General features: G+C 43.7%; 1 protein-coding gene across 2 annotated transcripts in view; it reads left to right on the top strand.

Moving 5' to 3' along the window:
- The window catches only part of LOC144890641 (uncharacterized), a 77,595-nt gene that overhangs the window by 23,538 nt on the left and 31,729 nt on the right, over positions 1-22,328 (top strand). Inside the window, exon 5 of one of the 2 annotated variants that reach the window (XM_078771474.1) lies at positions 8,013-8,150. The exons of the other annotated variant lie outside the window; for it this stretch is intronic. Within the exon in view, the coding sequence (XP_078627600.1) occupies positions 8,013-8,150 (138 nt within the window). The remainder of the gene's footprint in view (positions 1-8,012; positions 8,151-22,328) is intronic. 2 annotated transcript variants of the gene reach the window in all.

Genomic DNA, 22,328 nt, shown 5'->3' with positions numbered 1-22,328 from the left:
GGTGGAAGAGGTATAAACATATGGACACTGCCAGGATTTCCAGGAAAGAAGTTGGAATTTCAAACAAGGTGGATCTGGGGTGAATTTGTGGGGGTAGAAAAGATCAAGGTTATGGATGGGGGAAGATAAGAGATGGTGGTGAACAGCTGTTTTAAAGACCTGGAGGGAGGAGAGGGATTGAAGGGAGTGTGGGAGTTTGTTCCACAGGCGGGAGAAAAGACGAATGAAAGAGTGAAGGTGAGCAGAGAGCCGAGATTTCGGCAGTTTAACCATCAGAGGGTTGCTGGCAGATCTTGTGCGACCTGTAGGAATATTTGGGGGACAGAGCACAGAGAGAGCTGGGGGAGCAAGGCCGGAGAGGAGTCGGTAGAAGACAGAAAGACCACCTACCTGCCTGCGGTGAGTGAGTGAAAGGCCCTCAGAGATAGCTTCATCGCGGGAGATTCCAATGATTTTGAAAGCTTTGGATTCAACAGCGTGAAGCCGAGCCAGGTGTGAGGCAGGAGCACCAGCCCAGAGGGGAGAACAGTATTCCATTGAGCTGCGGATGAAAGCCTTGTATGTGGTGAGGAGCTCAGGTGTGCCGAGGAAGGACTTCGCACGACGGAGGATGCCCAGTCGGCGACTGGCTTTGGAGGCCAGCTTGGAAATGTGGTTTTCCCCAGAAAGATCATGGCAGATAGTGAGACCCAAAAGCTTGAGCGACATAACTTCTTGGAGAGGATTGTTGAGAAAGTAGATGGGAGGGTTGTCCAGTCGATCTTTTCGGAGAGACATAGTAAGAGAGTGAGATTTGTCAGGATTGAAAGACATGTTCCACTTGTTTGACCAGTCTGTGATTTTGTCCAGGTCTTCAGAGAGTGAGGAGGCTGCAGACTGCCGATCTGAGGGAAGAGGAATGGAGCGGCAGAGAGTGGAGTCATCAGCAAAGAGATAGAGAGGATTTTCCAGAGAGTCGGAGAGATCATTGATAAAGACCAGAAAAAGCACAGGGCCCAGCTCACTTCCTTGGGGAACTCCAGCCTGAACAGGAAGGGGAGATGAGAGAAATCCATTCAGGGCCACACGTTGACTACGACCAGAGAGGAAGTCCGCAAGCCATGCATGGAGATTTCCATGGATACCATAGGAGGAGAGTTTGGTGAGCAGAGCTGGGTGCCAGACCGTATCAAAGGCCCGTGATATGTCAAGCGAGACAGCTCTGATTTCCTGTTTGGCATTGAGGACCTCCATCCATTGTTGAGACAGCAGAAGCAGCATGTCCAGAGTAGAGTGACCTGGTCTGAAACCAAATTGATGATCAGAGATCAAGCCATTGGAGAAGAGGAAAGATTTCATATCCGAAGCAATGATGGATTCCATGACTTTGCTGATAATTGGGAGCAGGCTGATTGGTCTGTAGTTGCAAGGATCTGTTTTTGCACCTTTTTTGTGTAAAGCGGTAATGTTAGCTGATTTCCAGGATGCTGGCAGATGACCTTGAGCAAAAGATAGGGTGAAAAGAACAGAGAGAGGGTGAGATAGAGCGGCAGAGCAGGATTTTAGGACCCGTGGGCTGATGCCGTCTGGTCCAGTTGCAGAATCAGAGTCGAGGTTTGACAAAAACTCCTCCACCTTGTCAGGACAGAAGGACACAGAGTCCAGGAGCAGTTGGGTTCGACTGGGAAAGGTGGGAACAGAGAGAGATGGGTTTGGGACTAAGGATTTTGAGGCGAACACAGAGTTGAGGCATTCGGCTTTGTCACGTGCGATGTCAACTGTGTGGCCATTTGAGGTAAGGGAGGGGATGGAGGGGGAACAAACACCAGAAACGGATTTGACCAGACGCCACCAGGATTTGGAGGAAGGAGACAGGTTTGAGAGTTCATTCTTGATTGAGGAGAGATAGTGCTTCCTGGCACTCCTGAGGGTAGACACACACTTGTTCTGAGCTTGGTGGAAGGAACTGAGATTGCCTTCAGTTGGATTAGCCTTCCAAGAGGCAAAGGCAAGTTGTTTCAGGGCAACTGCCTCACCACAAGATTCAGTGTACCATGGACGGGAGGAAGGGTAGGACAATTGAAGGCGAGATGGGATAAATCTGTGCATGAGAGAGAGATCAGTTTGCTTTGGAAGAATTCCCAGGAAGAATTGATGTCAGAGGCAGTGGAGATGGGAGACCAATCCAGACGATTGATGGCTGCTTGAAGACCGTCCCAGTCGGCCTGAGTGAAATGCCAGACTCGTCGACGCTGAGGAGGCTCTCTGAGAATGGCCAGAGAGATGTCCACTTTGACAAGCACATGATCAGAAGAACCGATTGGAGCAGAAGAAGAGCAGCAGACATTAGCAGGGAAGTTTGTCATAACCAAGTCTAGAAGAGAAGATACTCCATTGGCTGAGATCTGGGTCGGGAAATTGACAGATTGTGTCAATCCCAGTGAGTCACAGAAGTCCTTTGCTGAGGTGCCATGACTGGTGAGAGAGGAACCCACACCCAACCAGGTGGCATGATGACAGTTGAAGTCACCACATATGAGGAAGAGAGAGTTGGGATGAGTGGATAGAAGTTGGTCCATGTTGTCAGACAGTGAAATGTAGATGGAGTCATCACTGTTTGGGGGACGGTACAGAACACATATGAACAAAAGGTGGGAGCGGAGAGGAAGCCGTAACCAGAGGTACTCCTGCGGGTGAGGAGGAAAGAGGGCAGTGCAAGGAGAGTGAGGAAGAGAGTTTTTGACAAAGATAGCCACCCCACCACCAGGCCGAGGCTCAGGTCTATCATACCGGAGGAGGGAGTAACCAGGAAGAGATATTAAGGAATCAGAGACATCTTGAAGGAGGAAAGTCTCTGTTAAGCAGATCAAGTCTGGATTGTCAGAAGCAACCTGTATGGAGAGATCAGTCAGGTTTGAGCGAAGGCCCCGGATGTTTGAGGTCCATACCGTTAATGAAGAGAGAGGGGGAGCATCGGGTACAGGACAGGGGAGGGGAGGAGTAGGGTAAGATGAAGGATGAGAGGGGGAGGTAGGGAGAGCAGTTGATAGTGTGTCAGATGTTGCAGAAGAGTTCCAAGAAAGGGAAGGATGAGGAGGATGAAAGGTTTGATGGTGAAGGGATGAGGCACAGTGAGGGGTTGTTTGAGGGGGAGCAGAGGAAAGTAGAAGGTTTGGGGGGGTGGAGGTATGAGATAGAAGGGAGACGAAGTGGGGAGGAGGCAACTTGGAGGAGGAGGGGGGAGGAGGGAGAATTGGAGAGGAATGGTATGGGGGGAGAATTGAATGGGAGGGATTGGGGGGGAGTTTTGAAGGGGAGGAGTGAGGGGGGAGTTTAGGAGGGGAGGGGCAAGGGGGGAGTTTTGGAGGGAAGGGGGAAGTTTAGAAGTGGAGGGGCAAGGGGGGAGTTTAGGAGTGTAGGGGCAAGGGGGGGGATTTGGAGGGGAGGGGCAAGGGGGGAGTTTAGGAGGGGAAGGGCAAGGGGGGAGATCAGGAGTGGAGGGGCAAGGGGGGGATTAGGAGGGGAAGGGCAAGGGGGGAGTTCAGGAGTGGAGGGGCAAGGGGGGAGTTCAGGAGTGGAGGGGCAAGGGGGGAGTTCAGGAGTGGAGGGGCAAGGGGGGAGTTTAAGAGTGGAGGGGCAAGGGGGTAGTTTAGGAGTGTAGGTGCAAGGGGGGGGGGATTTGGATGGGAGGGGCAAGAGGGGAGTTTAGAAAGTGGATGATTAATGAAAGACGAACATTGATAACAAATTGGGTTTGTTGTGATTTTCAAGTTAGCAATCCGATTCAGAACGATGGAGGAGGGATGGAATGAATGTGAGTTTCGACCATGTAGTGAGGGAGACGTATAAGATATTGAATTTCTTTTTTTTGAAGTGGAATGAGTTGGAGAGGAAATTGAGAAAAGCCTTTTAAATAGGAAGAAAAACAGCGTGTTGTAATATACCACTGAATAAAACACAGAAGGGGAAAGGTTAAACATATTTAAATAATATTTATTAATATTATTTATTAATATATTAAATAATATTTTAAATTAAATAATAAATAATATTTAAACAGAACTGTGAACAATCTTATATGCACAAAAATACCAACGGGGGGAGAGCCGAGAGGGACCACCACGAGTCACGTGAACAGGGCAAACGGTGGATGGCAAGGAGATAATGGGGGTGGGGCGAACAGCACACCTGGACAGAAAATACAGGATGAGACAACAGTACACGTGGAGAAAAGAAAATAAATGTTTTTGTTTTTTTTGTTTTTGGGGGGGGGGGGGTGGGGATTTAGAACGTTAGACAGAGTATTATGTTCGGGGTAGAAGGGAAAAAACCAAGAGCCAAGCAAAACACGCTTAAGTTAACAAAACACCGACGGGGGAACAACTACAAGGCCACACACGAGGAGCAGAACACGATTAATTAATTACGAGTTACAGGAAATTCAAACCAAAACTAACTATAATCAAACAATATCGCATGGACGATAAAATAACGAGTTGAAATTTGACAATCTATCTGGGGAAATGGGGGAGAAACACGTGGTCGAAGAACGAACGAACGAATAAGAATGAATAAACGAATGAGCACAGAGAAGGTAATGTCTTTTTTTTTCTTTTTTTTGAGTTGAGATTTACATAAGGAAGTAGGCTTTGGGGTGGAAAGACTGCGAAAACAGAGAACGAAAGTTATTGGATCACAAATGACAGACCGCTGAGAGAAAAACAAAGCCTCAAGGTTGTGCAGTGTACACTGTACAAGGCCTCAAGACGACACGAATTAACACGATTTTCAATACAGGTATGAAAGATTTGCACCGAAAATCTTTGTCGGGACAATATACGTACAATCGTACATACACCATAAAATAAATACAGTTTTAACGAAAATACAAAATGGGAACAATTACTTAACTTCGATTTCGATGGAGAGCGTGTGGAGCTGCGAAAAAACGAACCCTCGCCAGCAAGACCGGAAACGGAAGTCTCAAAGGAAGGAGGTGGTTGATGCAATGCATGCCATACGCCATTGGTCCTTCAAGAAAAATGAGACATTTGGAAACATTGCTGATCGCTACAAGGAGCAGCTGCTGAAAGATGTGCCTGCTGGCACAGAGATCATACATTTCTGCTGCGACCGATACAGTGAACAAAGCCTCAAATCAGCAGAACAGCAACACAGGTATGGCCAATCCAGGCAAACAAAGGTGTTTGAGGTCAGTGAGCAGTACAAAGCCCCTGACCCACAAGAATTCTTCTCTGTGTCAGCTAGCAAAGCAGCCCTTCTGAGTTTCTTGTGTGAGACATGGAGCAAGAGTGAACAGCTAAATCCAGCACTGGGCTCAACTCGCCTTTACTTAGGTGGAGGCTTCAATGAAGAAACCAAGAGCATGCTGGTCACTGAGGGGTCAGCCACCGACATCACTGCCTTGGAGTCTACACAGCAGGAGGCTGATACCAGAGTAATGCTTCATGCTATTTATAGTGTCCAGAATGAAGGTGTTGAAGGGTGGTCATTCATGGCAATGACACAGATATAATCATCATTTGTATCTACTATGCTGCCAGCATTCTGGAAGATCTTCCTGAACTGTGGGTAAGAACTGCTGCAGAGACATATCTGCCCATACACCAAATGGCTAGGTCACTAGGACCTTCGAAATGTCATGCACTTCCCTTCATCCACAGCCTGAGTGGAAGGGATACGACCAGCTACCCATTCTTCACTGGCAAAAAGACCTGGTTGAACCGTAGCTATACCACAGACATAATAGTCAGGTTCACTATGTTTTTTTCGTTCAAAATTATGGTAGATTAGCAAAACTATACATTTTTGGAATATTCAGAGCATGAGGAATCCAAAAATTAATGTTGACATTTGCGTAGACACCTTTGCGAAAATGACACTCAGGACAGTGATGAAGATCTGTAAAAGCATATTCCTGAACGGTATAGACCTCGTAGATCCTGTGTATAGGACTTGTAGTTCAATCTGATACTACCTATAACTTCCTATAACAACCTATAACTTCAAAGGACTTGCAATATCATGTATTATGTAATACAGTTATATCACAAATATAAAGACAATGGTTTTCAATTACCTTTGTTTGTTGCTTTTCTATAATCCTGAGCACTATTTTGAGGCCTTTATTGGATTCCTTGACCCAGAAAACATAGGATTAGCATATTTAATTAAGTCTCTAGGTTGACTAGAAGCCGAGATCGCGCAAAATATGTATTTTATGGCGGCCATTTTCAAAATCCAAAATGGCGGCCATGCAGGTGTCTGTGCAAATGCCAACATTGATTTTCAGATTCTCCATGCTCTGAAGATTCCAAAAATGTACAGGTTTGCTAATCCCAAAATTTTGAAAGAAATTATATTTGTTAACATAGTGAACCTGACTATCTTCATCACTGTCCTGAGTGTCATTTTTGCAAAGGTGTCTACGCAAATGTAAACATTAATTTTTGGATTCCTCATGCTCTGAATATTCCAAAAATGTATAGTTTTGCTAATCTACCAAAATTTTGAACGAAATTATATTTGTTAACATCGTGAACCTGACTATAACTGAGCTCGAACACTTTGGTGAGCAAGGTCAGAACCGCAACCAGATCACATCAGACCTCATCAACCAGGCACGCAAACTTGTCATTGCTGTGTACACTAACAGATCTGATGACTTTGAGGACTGCGATCTTGGAAAGCTTAGAGCCTATAAATTCCTGATCAACAGGTCAACCATGCTGAAACTACTCCCACCAACAGAACATACATTCCTTCTACATCTACAGCGTGCAGCTCTTGCAACTATTATAGATAAGACTGCACATGTGGCCAAGCCTCAGCTTCCCCCATTTGTGGATTATGGTTGGGCTCTGGAGGATGGGAAACTAGTTCCAGTCCTGTCAACTCAATCAGCCTGGCCACAGACAATTACAAAGGCTGTTGCATGTGGCTGCACCAAAGGCTGCAACAGGAACTGTTCCTGTGCCAGGAAGAACGTGGCCTGTTGCATTGTATGTCGTTGCCAGGGATCAGCCACCAAGTGCAGCCGAGTGAAATACATTGCAGCATTTGACAGCAGTGACAGTAGTGACAGCAGTGACTCAAACAGTGACAATTAACTGTATACCATCAGCTGTTCACATGGACACTTGTATTGCAGCATTATATTGAGTGGTAGACCTGTTCACAGGATGCAACATTGTGGCGTGTATCACTGACATGAATTTTACAAATATTTGCCTCAGCCATTTGGCTTGCATTCCAAACTGTGAAGCACATGCAGTAGTTCATTTCTCATGTAATCTGTTCTTGGTAACTAGTACCTTTCTGTACCATTATTGTTCTTACAACAACAGGAAACTACTGTGTATTGTTATTGTAGATTTTCTGTGTCATGGTCGCCTTAAAATAATATATTAACATGTAATAAATATTAGGCCGAGTACATGGTATAAAACACATCATATCACTCTGAAACCATCATAAATAGATTCCCTGACCTTGAAAACCAGAGAAACAAAGTATTACACATGAAAATAAGATAACAATTGACGACAATATGGAGATTAAAAAATATGGCGACCATCTTGGACGCCATCTTGAATTGCACAGTTACAGTAGCCTGTTGGAAAGGTTGTCCACCTGGAAGTTGTTGCTGGGGGTCTAAGGAATCCAACCATATACAACAACCTTTTATATCAGACCGTGTCTGGTTGACCACTCTTGCATCATATAATAATTCGTCATATCATGGAAATCCTCGATTGACCAATCTGAACGATTTCTTTGTCAAATTTTCATTCAAAAACAAACGATAACCCATTGCTGGATAAACTTGCAAAATGTGAAAATTGTTCTTTTCTTTCAACAACTTCTGTATTCAAAAGGGAATAACATATTCAATTCTCAAATTTTTATTTAAACCTAAATCAAGCTCTGAGTTGTAAACTAAACTTGAGTAACTGTAGTTTGCATGCTACCTTATTTGTGCAGCATTTGGTTAAATGTCGAGTTGTGTGCAGGTAAAGGTGATCTGGAAGAAGCAGCTAATTTCCAAAAGGATGTGCCTCAAAACGTTTGGAAATCTTCTGTTCCGATTGAAGAGTCAAACGATGCATCAACACAAGAATCCAGCAGCACTTCTCCTCTTGTTGATCCAGGTTTGTGTAACTTAACAGGAAGTGCTGTGTTATGCTTCGAAATGTCGCTTGATTAATTTTCTGTCAGTCACATTTTTTATGGTGACAGGAAAGTCGTTTCCAGTTTGTGGGGAAAACTATTCCATTTTGTCTCCAGCTGGAAAGTTTGTTACTCTGTGTTATAAAGTTTGGTTTGCGTTGCAGTAAAGATTCCTCGTCCATCCTCCTTCCCCTTTTATTTGATCGTATCGCCTCAAATCTCTTTCCTCCCTCCCCCAAATCCACCAACCACCTTCCCATTTGCCCAAGTACCATATCCATTCCCTTGGTTTACCCAAATGGGCTGAAATTGGTGGCACACACACGGGAGGCAGATGCCTGGAAGACGTTTCTTTCCTTTTTTAAAGGATTCTTTTTCATGAATATGGGGGCAAACATGGATGACATGAGCACTGAGCAGTTTGGAACAGTCCAAGCAAAATCATCAGATATGAGTAGGGAGAAGGGAGAATTCAACTTGTATGCAAGAAAATAAATAAAACCTAACCCACACCTGGTGCCACAGATTACATTTGTACGAATATTTAAAATTGCAGGTGAGGACTTTCCTCTGATTATGATGTGCAAGATGGAAGGTGATGATGCAGGAAGGCAATGAACATCATAAACCGATTTTTCACAGTTTTATTGAAATCTTCGAATGTTCCTCTTGAACCCGCTTTTGGCATATGAATTCCTGTTACTTGATGAATGGAACAATATCTTGAAGGTTGCTTCAAGCTTTCTTTGGTGTTGAATAAGTTGAGGCACCACTGAGGGCATGGATGTTTCTTACCGTTCCTGTTGGAGGCTTGAGATGACGTTCACCTTGAAACGTTTTTGATGAGTGTGGCATGTGCTTTCTCCTCAACTTGAAAATGGAGAAGGTCAATCTGGTTTTCTTCATCGTTGTCGGTGTTCGACTTCCTGCTTATTTGGATTTTCTGAGAATCTGTTCTTACGATATGCGTGAATGCTTTGAATGTTTCCTTTTCAAAATTATGAATATCTGCTAACTTCATCGGGAACGTCAATCCATAAACCTTTCGTGTATTTCATACTTGTCATGGGTTAGCCTCTCAGGATTCCACTTTGGTGGGTGATCGTGTGCGAGAATAGACTTGAGGAAACATTTATTATCTTGGTTTTTTGTTCAAATTCACCACCACTGTGTTTTAGCGTTATCGCCTTCAGTAATTCGATCGAGGAAGAAGCTTGAATGAAGAAAGTTTTATTTTATGGTGTGTATTTCCAAAAAAATGATTTTATCAAGAATAAATCTACTTCCTTCCATGTTCCCGTCAGCTTTCATTTTATAGCTGTGAGGTTTATCATGAACATGGTGATTCTCGAAAAATTTAACATGAAGTAATAAACTTAGGGGGTTGTACTCATGTCAGGGGTTTGTACAGCGAAGGGCAATGCTGTTTAGAACAGTGTTTGTCTGTCCATACACCTAGAAGCATACACCAATCAGATCGGAGGATCTGGTCACATGACCATGACATTTGCATATTTTACAAAAAGGAAATATAATAACCTTCTGTGGAATGTTTTTGGGATCCCAGCGGGTGTGGTAAGGTAGGAGGTTTCAGAAATTCATCAATACAATTATTATTTTGAAATGCGATCGACACGGACCTTGCTCCTGAATCGGGAAGTGAACAGATGATGAAGGTTCGCTGGTTTGATAACATCAAGATTCAATTTAAGATTTAACGTTTTATTTCGATGTATTAATTTGTGATTGGAATGATGAATGATGCTGTTCGGAATGAAAATGGAGAAATATTGAGTTTAAAGCAGAATGAGAAAATGACGTAAATGTTTTCATCCATGACATTTGCAGATTCCCCATTTACAGTTTCACCATTTACAGTTTCACCATTGACTGGATACAGCAACATTCAGACTGGGAACGTTTTTTGTTTTTTTTCCAACCCCTTCATAAACAACAACAACAACAACCACATGCATTTTAAGGCCATTTTCCCTGCTAGAGCGGGGGTTAGCCTTGCAGTCCCCATGACAATCTTCTCCATCTTGCCCTATTTTCTGCATCTCTCCTTGTTAACCCCCTTGCCCGCATTTCTTCTTCCACCATCTTTGGCCGAGGCTTTCTCAGTCTTCCCCGTCCTCTACTTCCTTCTACATTCATTTCCATCACTTTTCTCAACCAGTCACTTTCATCCTTCCTCAACACATGACCAAACCATCTCAACCTGTTCCTCTTCACAACATCAATCACAGGCTCTATTCCCATCATTTTTCGCAATTCATCATTTGTCTTCCTCTCTCTCAACGATACTCCTCACATCCATCGAACCATTCGCATTTCCACCCTTTGCAACCTTCGTTGCTGCTCTACGTTCATTACCCATGTCTCGCTCCCATAAATCATAACACCTCTCACACATGCAGCATACACCTTTCCCTTCAGCTTCAACGACACTCCCCTCCTCATCAGCACGCCACTCAGTTCCCGAAACTTCTTCCATGCACATCTCACTCTAGCAACCGTTGCCGAGTCTGATCCACTTTCTCCATTCAGCATGTCTCCGAGGTAGCAAAATGTTTTCACACCTTCCAGCTTCACGCCGTCTCCAAGATCCAACTCAACATTTCCTCCATCTGCAGCTCCCTCTGTGCACACCTTACATTTGCATGTAGCTGCCACACTGGTTAAAGACCATCTCAGACCACTACATTTTTGATGAACCCACTCAGTGCACATTGTACATTGAAGGGAGTTCACTCCGACACCCTTCCTGCACACAGCACAGGGCCACTTCCCAGTTCTTTCCACCTCACCACATGCTTTACCACTTGCCATCACCTTCGTCTTTCTGATATTCACCTTCAGACCTTTTGTCTCCATACATTCCTTCCACTTGTTTATCTTTTCCTTCAATCCATCCATACTTTCCGCAATCAACACCAGATCATCTGCATACAACAACTCTCACGGTAAACCCTCCCTTACGTTCTGAGCCAGCACCTCCATCACAGCTACAAATAGTAGTGGACTTAGTACCGACCCCTGATGCACTCCCACCTTCACCTCAAACTCACCACTGTTCCCGTCCTTCGTCCTTACAGCTGTGCACGCTCTTTTGTACATTGCCATCACTACTCTGATCAACCATTTCTCCACTCCTAATTTCCTCATTGCCCATGTCAATACTTTGCGTGGAACCCTATCGAATGCTTTCTCCAGATCAACAAACCCAAGAAACAACTTCTTCCTCTTCTCCATGTACTTCTCCTGCAACTGCCTCACAATAAAAAGCGCGTTTGTCGTTCCTCTTCCTGGCATAAATCCAAACTGCATTTCGTCGATCTTCACTTTCTTCCTTATCCTCCTCTCCAACACCCTTTCCAATACCTTCATTCCATGCTCCAATAACTTTATCGCTCGGTACGAGCCACACTCTAGAGGGTCACCTTTCCCCTTGTATAGAGGGACGAGGGTACTCAGTTCCCAATCCACTGGAATGCGGCCTTCTTTCACCGCCAGATTACAGATCTCTGTCATTCTCTTCACACCCCAACTTCCTGCTGCCTTCAACATATCTCCCACAACTCCCGTCGGCCCTCCCGCTATTCTACTCTTCATTGCTTTTATCGCTTCCTCAACTTCCTTCTCAGTTATCTTCTCTGCCGATCCTAAAACTGGGTTACTCTCTATGTTGCCATCCCATTCATTCTCTCTATTCAACAGCATTTCCATATATCTTTTCCATCTTCCTTTAATTTCATCTGGGTCAACAACGATTTGTCCCACTTCATCCTTCAAGCAACTCACCCCCATCACATCACACCTCTCTTTCGCTATCTGCTTTGAAATCCTGAATACTGCTCTCTGACACTCTTCCGAATCCAAGCGTTCTCCGAACATTTTCCGACATGCCTCCTGCGCTTTTGCTACCTCTTTCTTTGCAGCCTTCTTGGCTGCCTTATAACTTTCATGCTCTGCTGTTTCTGCTCCCGTACCCTTCGCCTTCTGCCACTCCTTGAACTTCTTCCTCTTCTCGTCAATCCTCTTTCCAACTTCATCATCCCACCACCATGTTTCCGAGTGCCTCGGTGGTCCTTTTGTCCATCCACATACCTCACCAACGGCTCCCAACAGACTAGCTTTCATTGACATCCAACCACTTTCAAGCGCAACCACATCATCCTCTACCCTACTCAGCCCCTCTTTTAATGCCTCCCTTACTGTCACCTCTTTCAACCTCCACACCTTCATTCTTGGTTGGTACTTCACCCGCCGAGCTCTCCTCGCACCTTTCACCCTTATGTCGCAGACAACCAAGTGGTGCTGTGAAACAGCCTCCTCCCCCGGGATCGCCTTTGTGTCCCGGAGGTGCCCCCTATCTCGCCTACGCACCATCAGGTAGTCAACGGTTGTCGTCGACCCACCTGACGTGTATGTAACAAGCTTATTTTCCTCTTTCTGGAACTGAGTGTTACAAATCAACAAATCAGCTCCATCAGCAAACTCCAAAATCCTTTCACCTTCTCCATTTCTCACACCATATCCGTAACCCCCATGAACTCCCTCAAAACCATCCATACTCCTTCCCACATGTCCATTGAGGTCTCCTCCTACCACAACAACTTCCTCATCTTTTACGTACGTTTTCCATCGGCTTCTCTATCGCACACCAGAACTTTTCCTTCTCTTCATCGCTCCGACCAACCTGCGGAGCATATCCCGAGATGACGTTCACCAAGAGCTTTCCAATCATCATTTTCACCATCATCAACCTATCACTCACTCTGGTCACGCTCACCACACTGTCTACAAACTCCTCAGAAAACAGGACACCAACACCATTCACGCCCTCCAGGCACCCTTGCCACACAAACTTGTATTTCTGTCCCTGTCTACCCTTCACCATTCTCACACCACTTCCCTTCCATCTCATCTCTTGCACACAACATATGTCCACTCTTCTTCTGACCAATACTTCCACCACTTCTCCTGATCTCCCTGCCATTGTCCCTACATTCCATGTCCCAAACCTCAGAAACCGATCTCCACTTCGGGCTGTACCCTGCCCATATGTAGTTGTAATTGTCATGGTTCTCTTTTTTGAGGCAATGTTTTTATAGTCGGATGCCCTTCCTGACGCCAACCCTCTTAGTCGTCTCTTACGACACGCAGGGATACGGTGTACCTATTCTAATCCAGGGTACACACTGGGAAACGTTTAAAACATGGAAATTCTGGGGGGGGGGGGGGGCATCACGGTTGCGGGGGCCCCATTAGCACCATGCCGCGTTTGTCCGGTCAGCACCATGGCGGCCCGGTCAGCACCACACCCTTTTAAAGGACTTCGATGCATGCCGGCCCAGAGCCTGGCGCGAAGTCCAAGGACATCAGCACGTCATCCGAAAACAGCTCCGGTTGGTGCGAACCACTCGGTCAATGGCGCGAACCAGGTCCCGACACGCCCTTGCTCGCTTGGCCCCGATGAAGGCCTCGCTGGGTGTTCTCCAAACAGGTGCAAAATCGCCCAAGCCGCGCTGGATTTCGGCTCGGAAGCCTTGCTCGGATTTTAAGAATAAGGCTCAAAGATTTTCACAAGCACTTGACCGCCTGGATGCTCTCTCGCAGCGTTGCATCTTCTAGGCAGATTGGTCAGCACGTCCACTTGTGTCAGCTGGCTAGAAATATGGAAAGAGGCGGGCTTGGGGAGAGTTAATGGGGGTAGATCATGGATATGGATGGAGGGCGACTTGAGATGGATGGTAGTGAACAGTTGTCTTGAATCACGATGATTTTGAAGCCCCCGTGGTTTTCATGGCAACAAACTGAGCAAGGTATGAGGCAAGAGTGGCAGCCCAAACGGGAGAGCAGTATTCCATCAAGCTGCACATGAAGGCCTTGTAAGTCGATAACATTTCGGATCTTCTGGAGGAGTGCACACTACTCCATACTTGCGAATCAGATTCTTGAACGCAGCATAGCGATTTGCATGTGCCGCCGCCATTTCCCTCAAACAGTACTAATGTCCTTGTGTCCATCACAGCCCAGACGACACCTGCTTTCTGAATTTCTGAACTCCTTCATAAACCTGCTGTCAATTCCTGTCGTTTGACTGAAGGTGGGACAGGAATGTGGAACTTATTGATTCATCATTTGCCATTCACCGTTTATTTGCCCAAGTCATTCAAGAACCGGCTGTCTGTGCCTGAAGTCTAAAAAATGTAATACTGCATTTAAAATAATAAAATACATTTTTTGGTAACTGCTGTCACACTGTGGATAAAAGCCTTGTATGTGGTGAGGAGCTCAGTAGTGCCAAGGAAGGACTTCGTATGACTGATGATGCCCAGTCAGCGACTGCCTTTCGAGGGCAGCTTGGAAATGTGGATTTCCCAGGAAAGATCATGGCAGATCGTGAGACCCAAACGCTTGAGTGACAGAACTTCTTGGAGAGGATTGTTGAGAAAGTGGATGGGAGGGTTTTCCAGACGGTCTTTTCGGAGAGACATAGTGAGATTTGTGAGGATTGAATGATATGTTTCACTTGTTTGACCAGCTTGCATTTTTATCCAGGTTTGCAGAGAGTGAAGATGCTGCTGTCTGTCGATCTGAGGGTTGATATATGTAGCGGCAGAGGGTGGTGAGATATACGCAGCGTGATAGGCCTTCAGCAAATAGATAGAGGATTTTACAGAGAGCCGGAGATTAATACGATTCTTGGGAAAACCACATTTCAAATATGGCCTCGAAAGTCCGACTCGGCATCCTCCGTCGTGCGAAGTCCTTCCTTGTGTTACGGATTCCGGATTTAGGTGAATTACTATTCAGGTCATTGCTTATTAATGTTTATTCTATTAAAGGTTGTTGTGGTTAAAAGGTTAGAGGCGCTCCTGATAACAGGAGACCGGAAACGGGATGGTGAACCGGAAGAAGAAAAAGAGACGAGGTCCGGGAGAAGCGGCGATCTTCTTCTTCCTCGCCCAGCTCCGACGCGAGCGGTGTCGATATTGATTAGCGTTGGGAACGCTGAGTTTGAAAAGCCCGTCTGGCGAGAGGAGTTGCCTGCGCGGGGTGATTGCCTGTTACGTGTCAGGTTGCCGTGGCTTCCTGGAAGGAACCAAGCGTCCGGCACTGTGCGCCTCGACGCCTCCGAGGGCGTGTACGGGTCGCACCTTGGGCCTCGCGCGCTTTGCGAGCCGCGCTTTGCTTTGCCCGCTTTGCTTTGCGAGGAGGTGTGCGCTGCAGCAGCTTTTCCCGGTACGTGACGTGCACGTTTGGAGCACGTCAGCCAGGGGTCCGTTCAACCGCCCGTGTTCGGAGAAGTCGACCTTCACCTTGGTCTGGAGGGGCCCAGAGACATTGTGAGGGACAGTGACTATTGAGGGTGTCGTGAGTGGGGAAAGGGGGGAAATCTATGAGATGGCCATCTGAGTAATATTGTTGATTGATTGTTGAGTGTTGTTGATTGGGAATATATTATCCATTAATCCGGATCCTTGGTGTGGGGGTTTCTTATTGATTTGAATTGTTGTGTCTTTCATATTGATTGCGTTACGAAAGCGTATAAATCATATATCTTTCTGGCGGGGTTCCTCCCACGGTCCGGGGGTCACCAAGACCAGGTAGTTACCGGGAGGACCACGTAACACTTGGCACACCTGAGCTCCTCACCACATACCCAAAGGCTTTCATCCGCAGCTCAATGGAATACTGTTCTCCCCTCTGGGCCGGTGCTCCTGCCTCACACCAAGCTCGGCTTCACGCTGTTGAAACCAAAGCTTTTAGAATCGTTGGAATCTCCTGCGATGAAGCTAACTCCGAGGGCCGTTCACTCACTCACCGCAGGCAGATTGGTGGTCTTTCTGTCTTCTACCGACTCCTCTCCGGCCTTGCTCCCCCAGCTCTCTTTGTGCTCTGTCCCCCAAATATTCCTGCAGGTCGCACAATATCTGCCAGCAACCCTCTTATGGTTAAACTGCCAAAATCTCGGCTCTCTGCTCACCTTCACTCTTTCATTCTCCTTTTCTCCCACCCTGGAACAAACTCCTCCACTCCCTTCAATCCCACTCCTCCTTCCAGGTCTTTAAAACAGCTGTTCACCACCATCTCTTATCTTCCCCCATCCAAAACCTTGATCTTTTCTACCCTTGCTAATTCACCCCAGATCCACCTTTTTGAAATTCCAACTTCTTTCCTGGAAGTCCTTGCAGTTTTATACCTCTCCCACCTCCCCCTCTCCCTCCCACAGTTCCCTCGATGTCCCTGCTCTCAAATGTTGTGTTTGTGTCCTACCCCATCTCTGCCCATCTTGTCTACCACTCCCCTTATTTTGTGTTTTATGTGTTGTTTTGACTTTTTGTGTGATGAATGTTAGCTCTTTCACGAGCCTCGATCCTGTATACAAAAACAAACAAACAAAAAAAACATTTCATGAAGACCAGAAAAACCACAAAGCCCAGAACACTGCCTTGAGTAAGTCCAGCCTGGACAGGAAGAAGAAATGAGAGAATTCTGTTTCGAGCCATACGTTGACTACGACACGAGAGGAGGTCAGCGAGCTATGCGTGGAGATTTCCATGGAAACCATAAGAGGAGAGTTTGAGCAGGGTGGGGTGCCAGACCGTATCTAAGGCACGAGATATGTCAAGGTAGACTGCTCTGATTTCCTGTCTGTCATTGAGGACCTCCATCCATTGTTGTTGAGACAGAAGCAGCATGTCCAGAGTAGAATGACCTGGTCTGAATCCAAATTTATAATCAGAGATCAAGCCATTGGAGAAGAGGAAGGGTTTAATATCAGAAGTGATGATGGAATCAATGACCTTTCTGATTATTGGGAGTAGGCTGATTGGTCTGCAGTTGCTAGGATCTGTTTTTGCACCTTTTTTGTGTTTAGCGGTAATGTTGGCTGATTTCCAAGCAGATGTGATTTTACAGCAATAATAATAATAATAATAATAATAATAATAATAAAGGAGTCTTATATAGCCCCATCAAGCAGAGTTAACGACCCTCGTGGCGCTTTGCATTATCATGCGAACGCACACACATGCACAAACATACACACACACAGACACACCTTCACTCTTGCCCTATTCTTCTCCTTCCCCATTCAAAACCCACAGATGTGTACTCTCCCCTCCTCCTCCCCTCCCTCCCCCGCACACGTACACAGACATACTCTCGATCTCTGTCCCACCTCAAACCAAAGAGAAAACAGGACTTAGACTTTGAAAGTCTTGTGAAACAGGTTTTGAGGGAGGTTTTAAAGGCAGGAAGAGAGTCAACATGTCGAACAGAGGAAGGCAAGTCATTTCAGAGCAGAGGTGCAGCAAAGGAAAAGGATTTCTTTCTAAATGACTTGGTGCTGGTGCGCGGCGGCTCTAAGGTCATAGAGTAGTCGCTTGAACGAAGCCGTCGCCGAGGTACATAGAGAGTGAGCAAATCGGAGAGATAGTGAGGTCCCGCTCCACACAATGATTTATAACATAGTGTGCAAATTTTGTATTGCACACGAGCAGAGACAGGCAGCCAGTGTGAAGATTCAAGGAGCGGAGTAACATGGTCAGACCTTTTCGCCTTACAGACAAGACGAGCGGCAAAATTTTGAACCTTTTGTAACTTATCCAAGAGAAACTGAGGGCAGCCAACATACAATGAATTACAATAGTCTCGCCTTGAGAGGACAAGGGCACAGACCAGAGTTAGAGCAGCTTGAGGAGTAAGAAAGTGGCGAATGGATGCGATCTTTCGCAGCTGAAAGTATGCTGATTTGCAAGTTTGAAGTACTTGCTTGGAAAATGTCATGTTACAGTCGAAAACCACACCAAGGTTCTTGGCCGACGAAACAAAGTTTACATCGGTTTCACCAACATGAATAGTGGTAGGAAGTGAACATTGTAGAGGACATCTGTGCGATCTTACAATCATAGATTCTGTTTTAGCATCGTTCAGCTGAAGTTTGTTTTGGGTCATCCACGCCTTCACGTCGGCAATACAGCCTTCTAACACTTCAACAGTGGGCACGATTTGTTGAATCGTGCTTCCTTTGTACAGCTGATTGTCGTCCGCAAAGGCATGGTGATCAACTGAATGTCTCGCAACAAGATCAAATAGAGGCTGAGTGTACAAAAGAAAGAGGATAGGTCCCAGGACTGAGCCCTCGGGAACGCCAAAAGGAAAGCGGAGAAGGGGCTGATTTCTGGACATTGACAACAACTGTTTGCACTCTATCAGTAAGATAGGACATCAGCCAGGAAAGGGGAGTACCAGTTATACCAAATGTGAGTTCAAGACGACGAATTAAGACACTATGGTCAATTGTGTCAAAGGCGGCAGACAAGTCTGGAAGAGCAAGAACGGAAACCTTTCCACAGTCAAGAGAGGTCAGAAGATCATTGGTTATTCTTAGGAGAGCGGTTTCGGTGCTGTGGCCTGGTCTATATGCTGACTGGCGAGAATTGAAAAGACTATTTGAAACTAGATGGTCATTCATCTGTGACAGCACAATTCTTTCTGTGATCTTTGACAGGAAAGACAGGTTGGAGATAGGGTGGTAATTTTTCATGTCGTTAAGGTCAAGGGTGGGTATTGCTGGATTAATAAACAAAGAACTGAATGTAGATTTTAATTCCAATAATTTTTGAGGTCTTGCAGTTGAAAAAGCAAACCCATCAGGTACTGCCCTAAAAATAGAATGGTCATGATGTCATCTGCGTGACTTAATCAAAGGCATGGTAGTAGGGGGAAAATGTTGGTTCTGGGACACATTCAATTTAACATTGAAGTCAATGGGGAAAAAGGGAAAAACTTATTGACTCACACCCCCTCTCTCATAAAATTACACCCCCTTTTCTCAAAAGATTGTGTCCACTTTTTACTAAACTAATTTACCAACTACGAAAACACATAGAATTTTAAATTGAAGTCAATGGGGAAAGAGCTAAAAAAAACTTAACTCACTGGATTTTCAACCAGATTTCACCCTCTTTTGGGACAACCTATTTCCAAATAGTAAATCCTCAATCGACCTAACGACTACTCATAGGTTCTAGCTCACCTCAAATTTAACATTGAAATCAATGGGGAAAATTAAGCTATTGACTCACACTTTGAAGTTAGTTCATCACCCGTTATTCACGGGTGTTGGGTGATGAACACAGTTCATCACCCGTTATTTTTTGAAGAAAACAACTTATCACCCGGCTTGTAATTACTTGTATCGTATATATCAATATCATCAATCATATCTGAATAAACATCTTCTGTTTCAATTTTCAAAATAAAACTATCTGTATCCATATAAAGTAGATTAACATCATTTTGATATTTCTTCCTTAAGTTATTGTAAAAGTAATCATTCATTAATGACTTTGACAAGTAAAGAATTGATGTTCCAATATAAATAGGCTTAGCCATTTCAGTACTTTCTTTAACCAAATGGATAGCACAATAGTTCCCTGAAAACACCTCTGCTCTGTGAAAACTGGGTCTATTGATTAATTTTGTTGCTTGTTTCCAAGATGTAGCAAGTCTTTTGTTTTGTCTATTCCTAACATTTTCCATCGTCTTTACAAATACAGCATTATTCATCAATTTATAAAAGTCTTTCTCAAAATCTGTCTTTGCCTCTGTTCTTCTCTTCGTATTAAAATCAATATACTCCTTCAACCAATGACTTTGGTTAAACTTGAGAACACTATGAATCTTCACTCTTCACCCTGCTGATAAACATTGTCTCAAGTTCCTTTGGTGTAAAACATAATTTCCTTTATTATATAATGTAGAAAATAATTTTTCTGTTGATTTACCTTTTGTATTAAATGATTGTTGATAATCGCTTAACCATTCTTTTCTTGGTCTTGCTTTATCAGGAGCATAAGGCAGATCTTTATGTTTATTATGAACTTCTTCAGGATATTTCAAATCGACCTCAAAATAATATCCAATTTTAGCTTTATCCAATTATTTTTGTGTAGAGATAACGATATCCTGTAAAACCTTTTCATAATCTTTCTCTTTAACCCACCTAAGTTCTCACTAAGGTAGGGCTTGAGACATAGCCCATTCCATACAAATTGTTAGCATCATAATACATCAAATAAGAACTATCTTTTGTAGCATCATCATTAGAAAGATATTTGTTGTTGACTTTAGCATATCCACTCGAACAGACTTGTGATATTCCTCCTCTTTTACCCTTTTCTATCATCAAAAGCATATCTACATCACTGAGTAAATCCAAAGCCTGTTTTGTCATTTTTAACATGGCACTCCAAGCTAAACCAGGAGTAGTGTAATCATGAGCAGGGTCTAATCCATAGGAATTTTTATTACGGCAGACGGTTCTAAAAGTCTCAAATACATCAGCCAATAGTAGGACATCAGTTTTAAGATACAAATCGTGATACTCTCCAAGGTTTTTTATATTAAACTTTTTCCAAACATTTTGTGCTCGAGTATAATATTCATCAGATATATGACTTTTAATTAACTCGTTATAGAAATTTTATTTTGAGGGAAGCTATGTTTGTTCAAATCTCTCAAATGAATCCATATAATCATAAGGATATATACCCTTTTGTGATGAGAGTTCAATCTCTTCTTGATTTATGAAATACTCTGAAAGACTCGGAAAGTTTTAAATATTTGATACCAAGTTAGATAATGGACTTGCCATAAATTTAAATGTATCAATAAACCTGATATGAGTTATAGGAGATGTATGAATTGTTTTTGTGAATGAAATGTATTTCTGATCCATGTTAGGAATTGCTGAAATGTCTCCAGATGTCTTTGAAAGTTCATTAATAAATAGATGCGTATCATAATGAGCGTTGTTATGAAGAAAGACAGGAATGAAAGAGGGGAGTTTATAATTAATATTCCAACTTTGATGAGCTGGACCTCTATATTTACCAGTGAGATGACAATGATCTCTAGCCTTTAGGCCTTCACCAATTTTCTCCTCACAAATATGACAGACAGCCTTTGGCTGCCCAAATTCTGTTTGTTCTTCTTTTGTTCAGGACATTGGTTTATTGGTTTCTCTCATTATCTTGGTTAATCGAACACAGTCTTTTCCTAGACATTTCACAAACTCCTCTGGGGCATCTTCTCCTCTATACTCCTCTAACTTGTTGTATTCATCACCAATGGATGATTTGATATAATAACAAACCACAAGGAGTATGTTTTTGATATTTATTTGTGTAAGACCCTTTAGGGTCTGGAGAAGCAGTATCTATTTTTTCAAGGATACTTTCAAAGTCAGCGTATATCACGAATGGATGTTTTATAGTCTTGTTGAAATCTTTAAATTATGTTTGAACCTACTTTTGGCATATTGATTCCAGTGGATTTATAATCACGACAGTATTTTGAATGTTGGTTTAATCTTCCTTTAGTATGAAAGAAGTTAAGCCAACGCTGACAGGGGTATGTTTTATTAGCTCTATTACACGTTTGAGAAGTAGTCAATCGAGACAAATTTTTGATAGAAGCATAATGTGAATTTTCTTCTAAACTAAACAAAGAAGGTCAATATGAGTTTCATCATTTTTATAGTTATCAGAATTTTTTAAAATCTGAACATTGTTTGTTTTTGTTAGTCCATAAACATTACCAGATAGATTATTCATTTTCTCAAATTTTAGAATATCAATCAATAACAAAGGAAACTTTAAACCTTTAACATTTAACGCAGTCTCATATTTCTTATAATGTGATACTCTCTCAGGTTTTGAATGTGGGGGATGAAGGGGAGCGAGAACAGACCATAGGAAACATTTATTATCTTTGTTTTGAATATTAACAACCACTTTTTAAAGTTTTATAACCCTCGGTAAATCAATGTAAGAAAAAGCTTTCAGAGGGTCTGATTTCAGAATGTGTATATCTAAGAAAATGATTTTACTAATACTATATCCACTACCCATCACAGTATTATCTACATCCTGCTCCTGTTTTTGCAAGTTTACCATAAACACCTGATGATAAGAAATCTTGGAATGATGTGATAAAGTGAGGGTCTGTTCTCATGTCGGTAGTTTCTTCGACACCATCTTTTACCATACCCATTTTTACTCCCATATAATACTGTTGCGGTTTTGAGAACCCACACTCTTGTAAATATGACACTTTCTTGTAAATAAAGAATCACTTGT

This window comes from Myxine glutinosa, chromosome 1 (assembly GCF_964187855.1).
Source record: "Myxine glutinosa chromosome 1, kmMyxGlut1.1, whole genome shotgun sequence".
NCBI lineage: Eukaryota > Metazoa > Chordata > Myxini > Myxiniformes > Myxinidae > Myxine > Myxine glutinosa.
The sequence above is the reverse complement of the archived record's forward strand: the minus strand, read 5'-3'. Positions and strand labels throughout refer to the sequence as shown.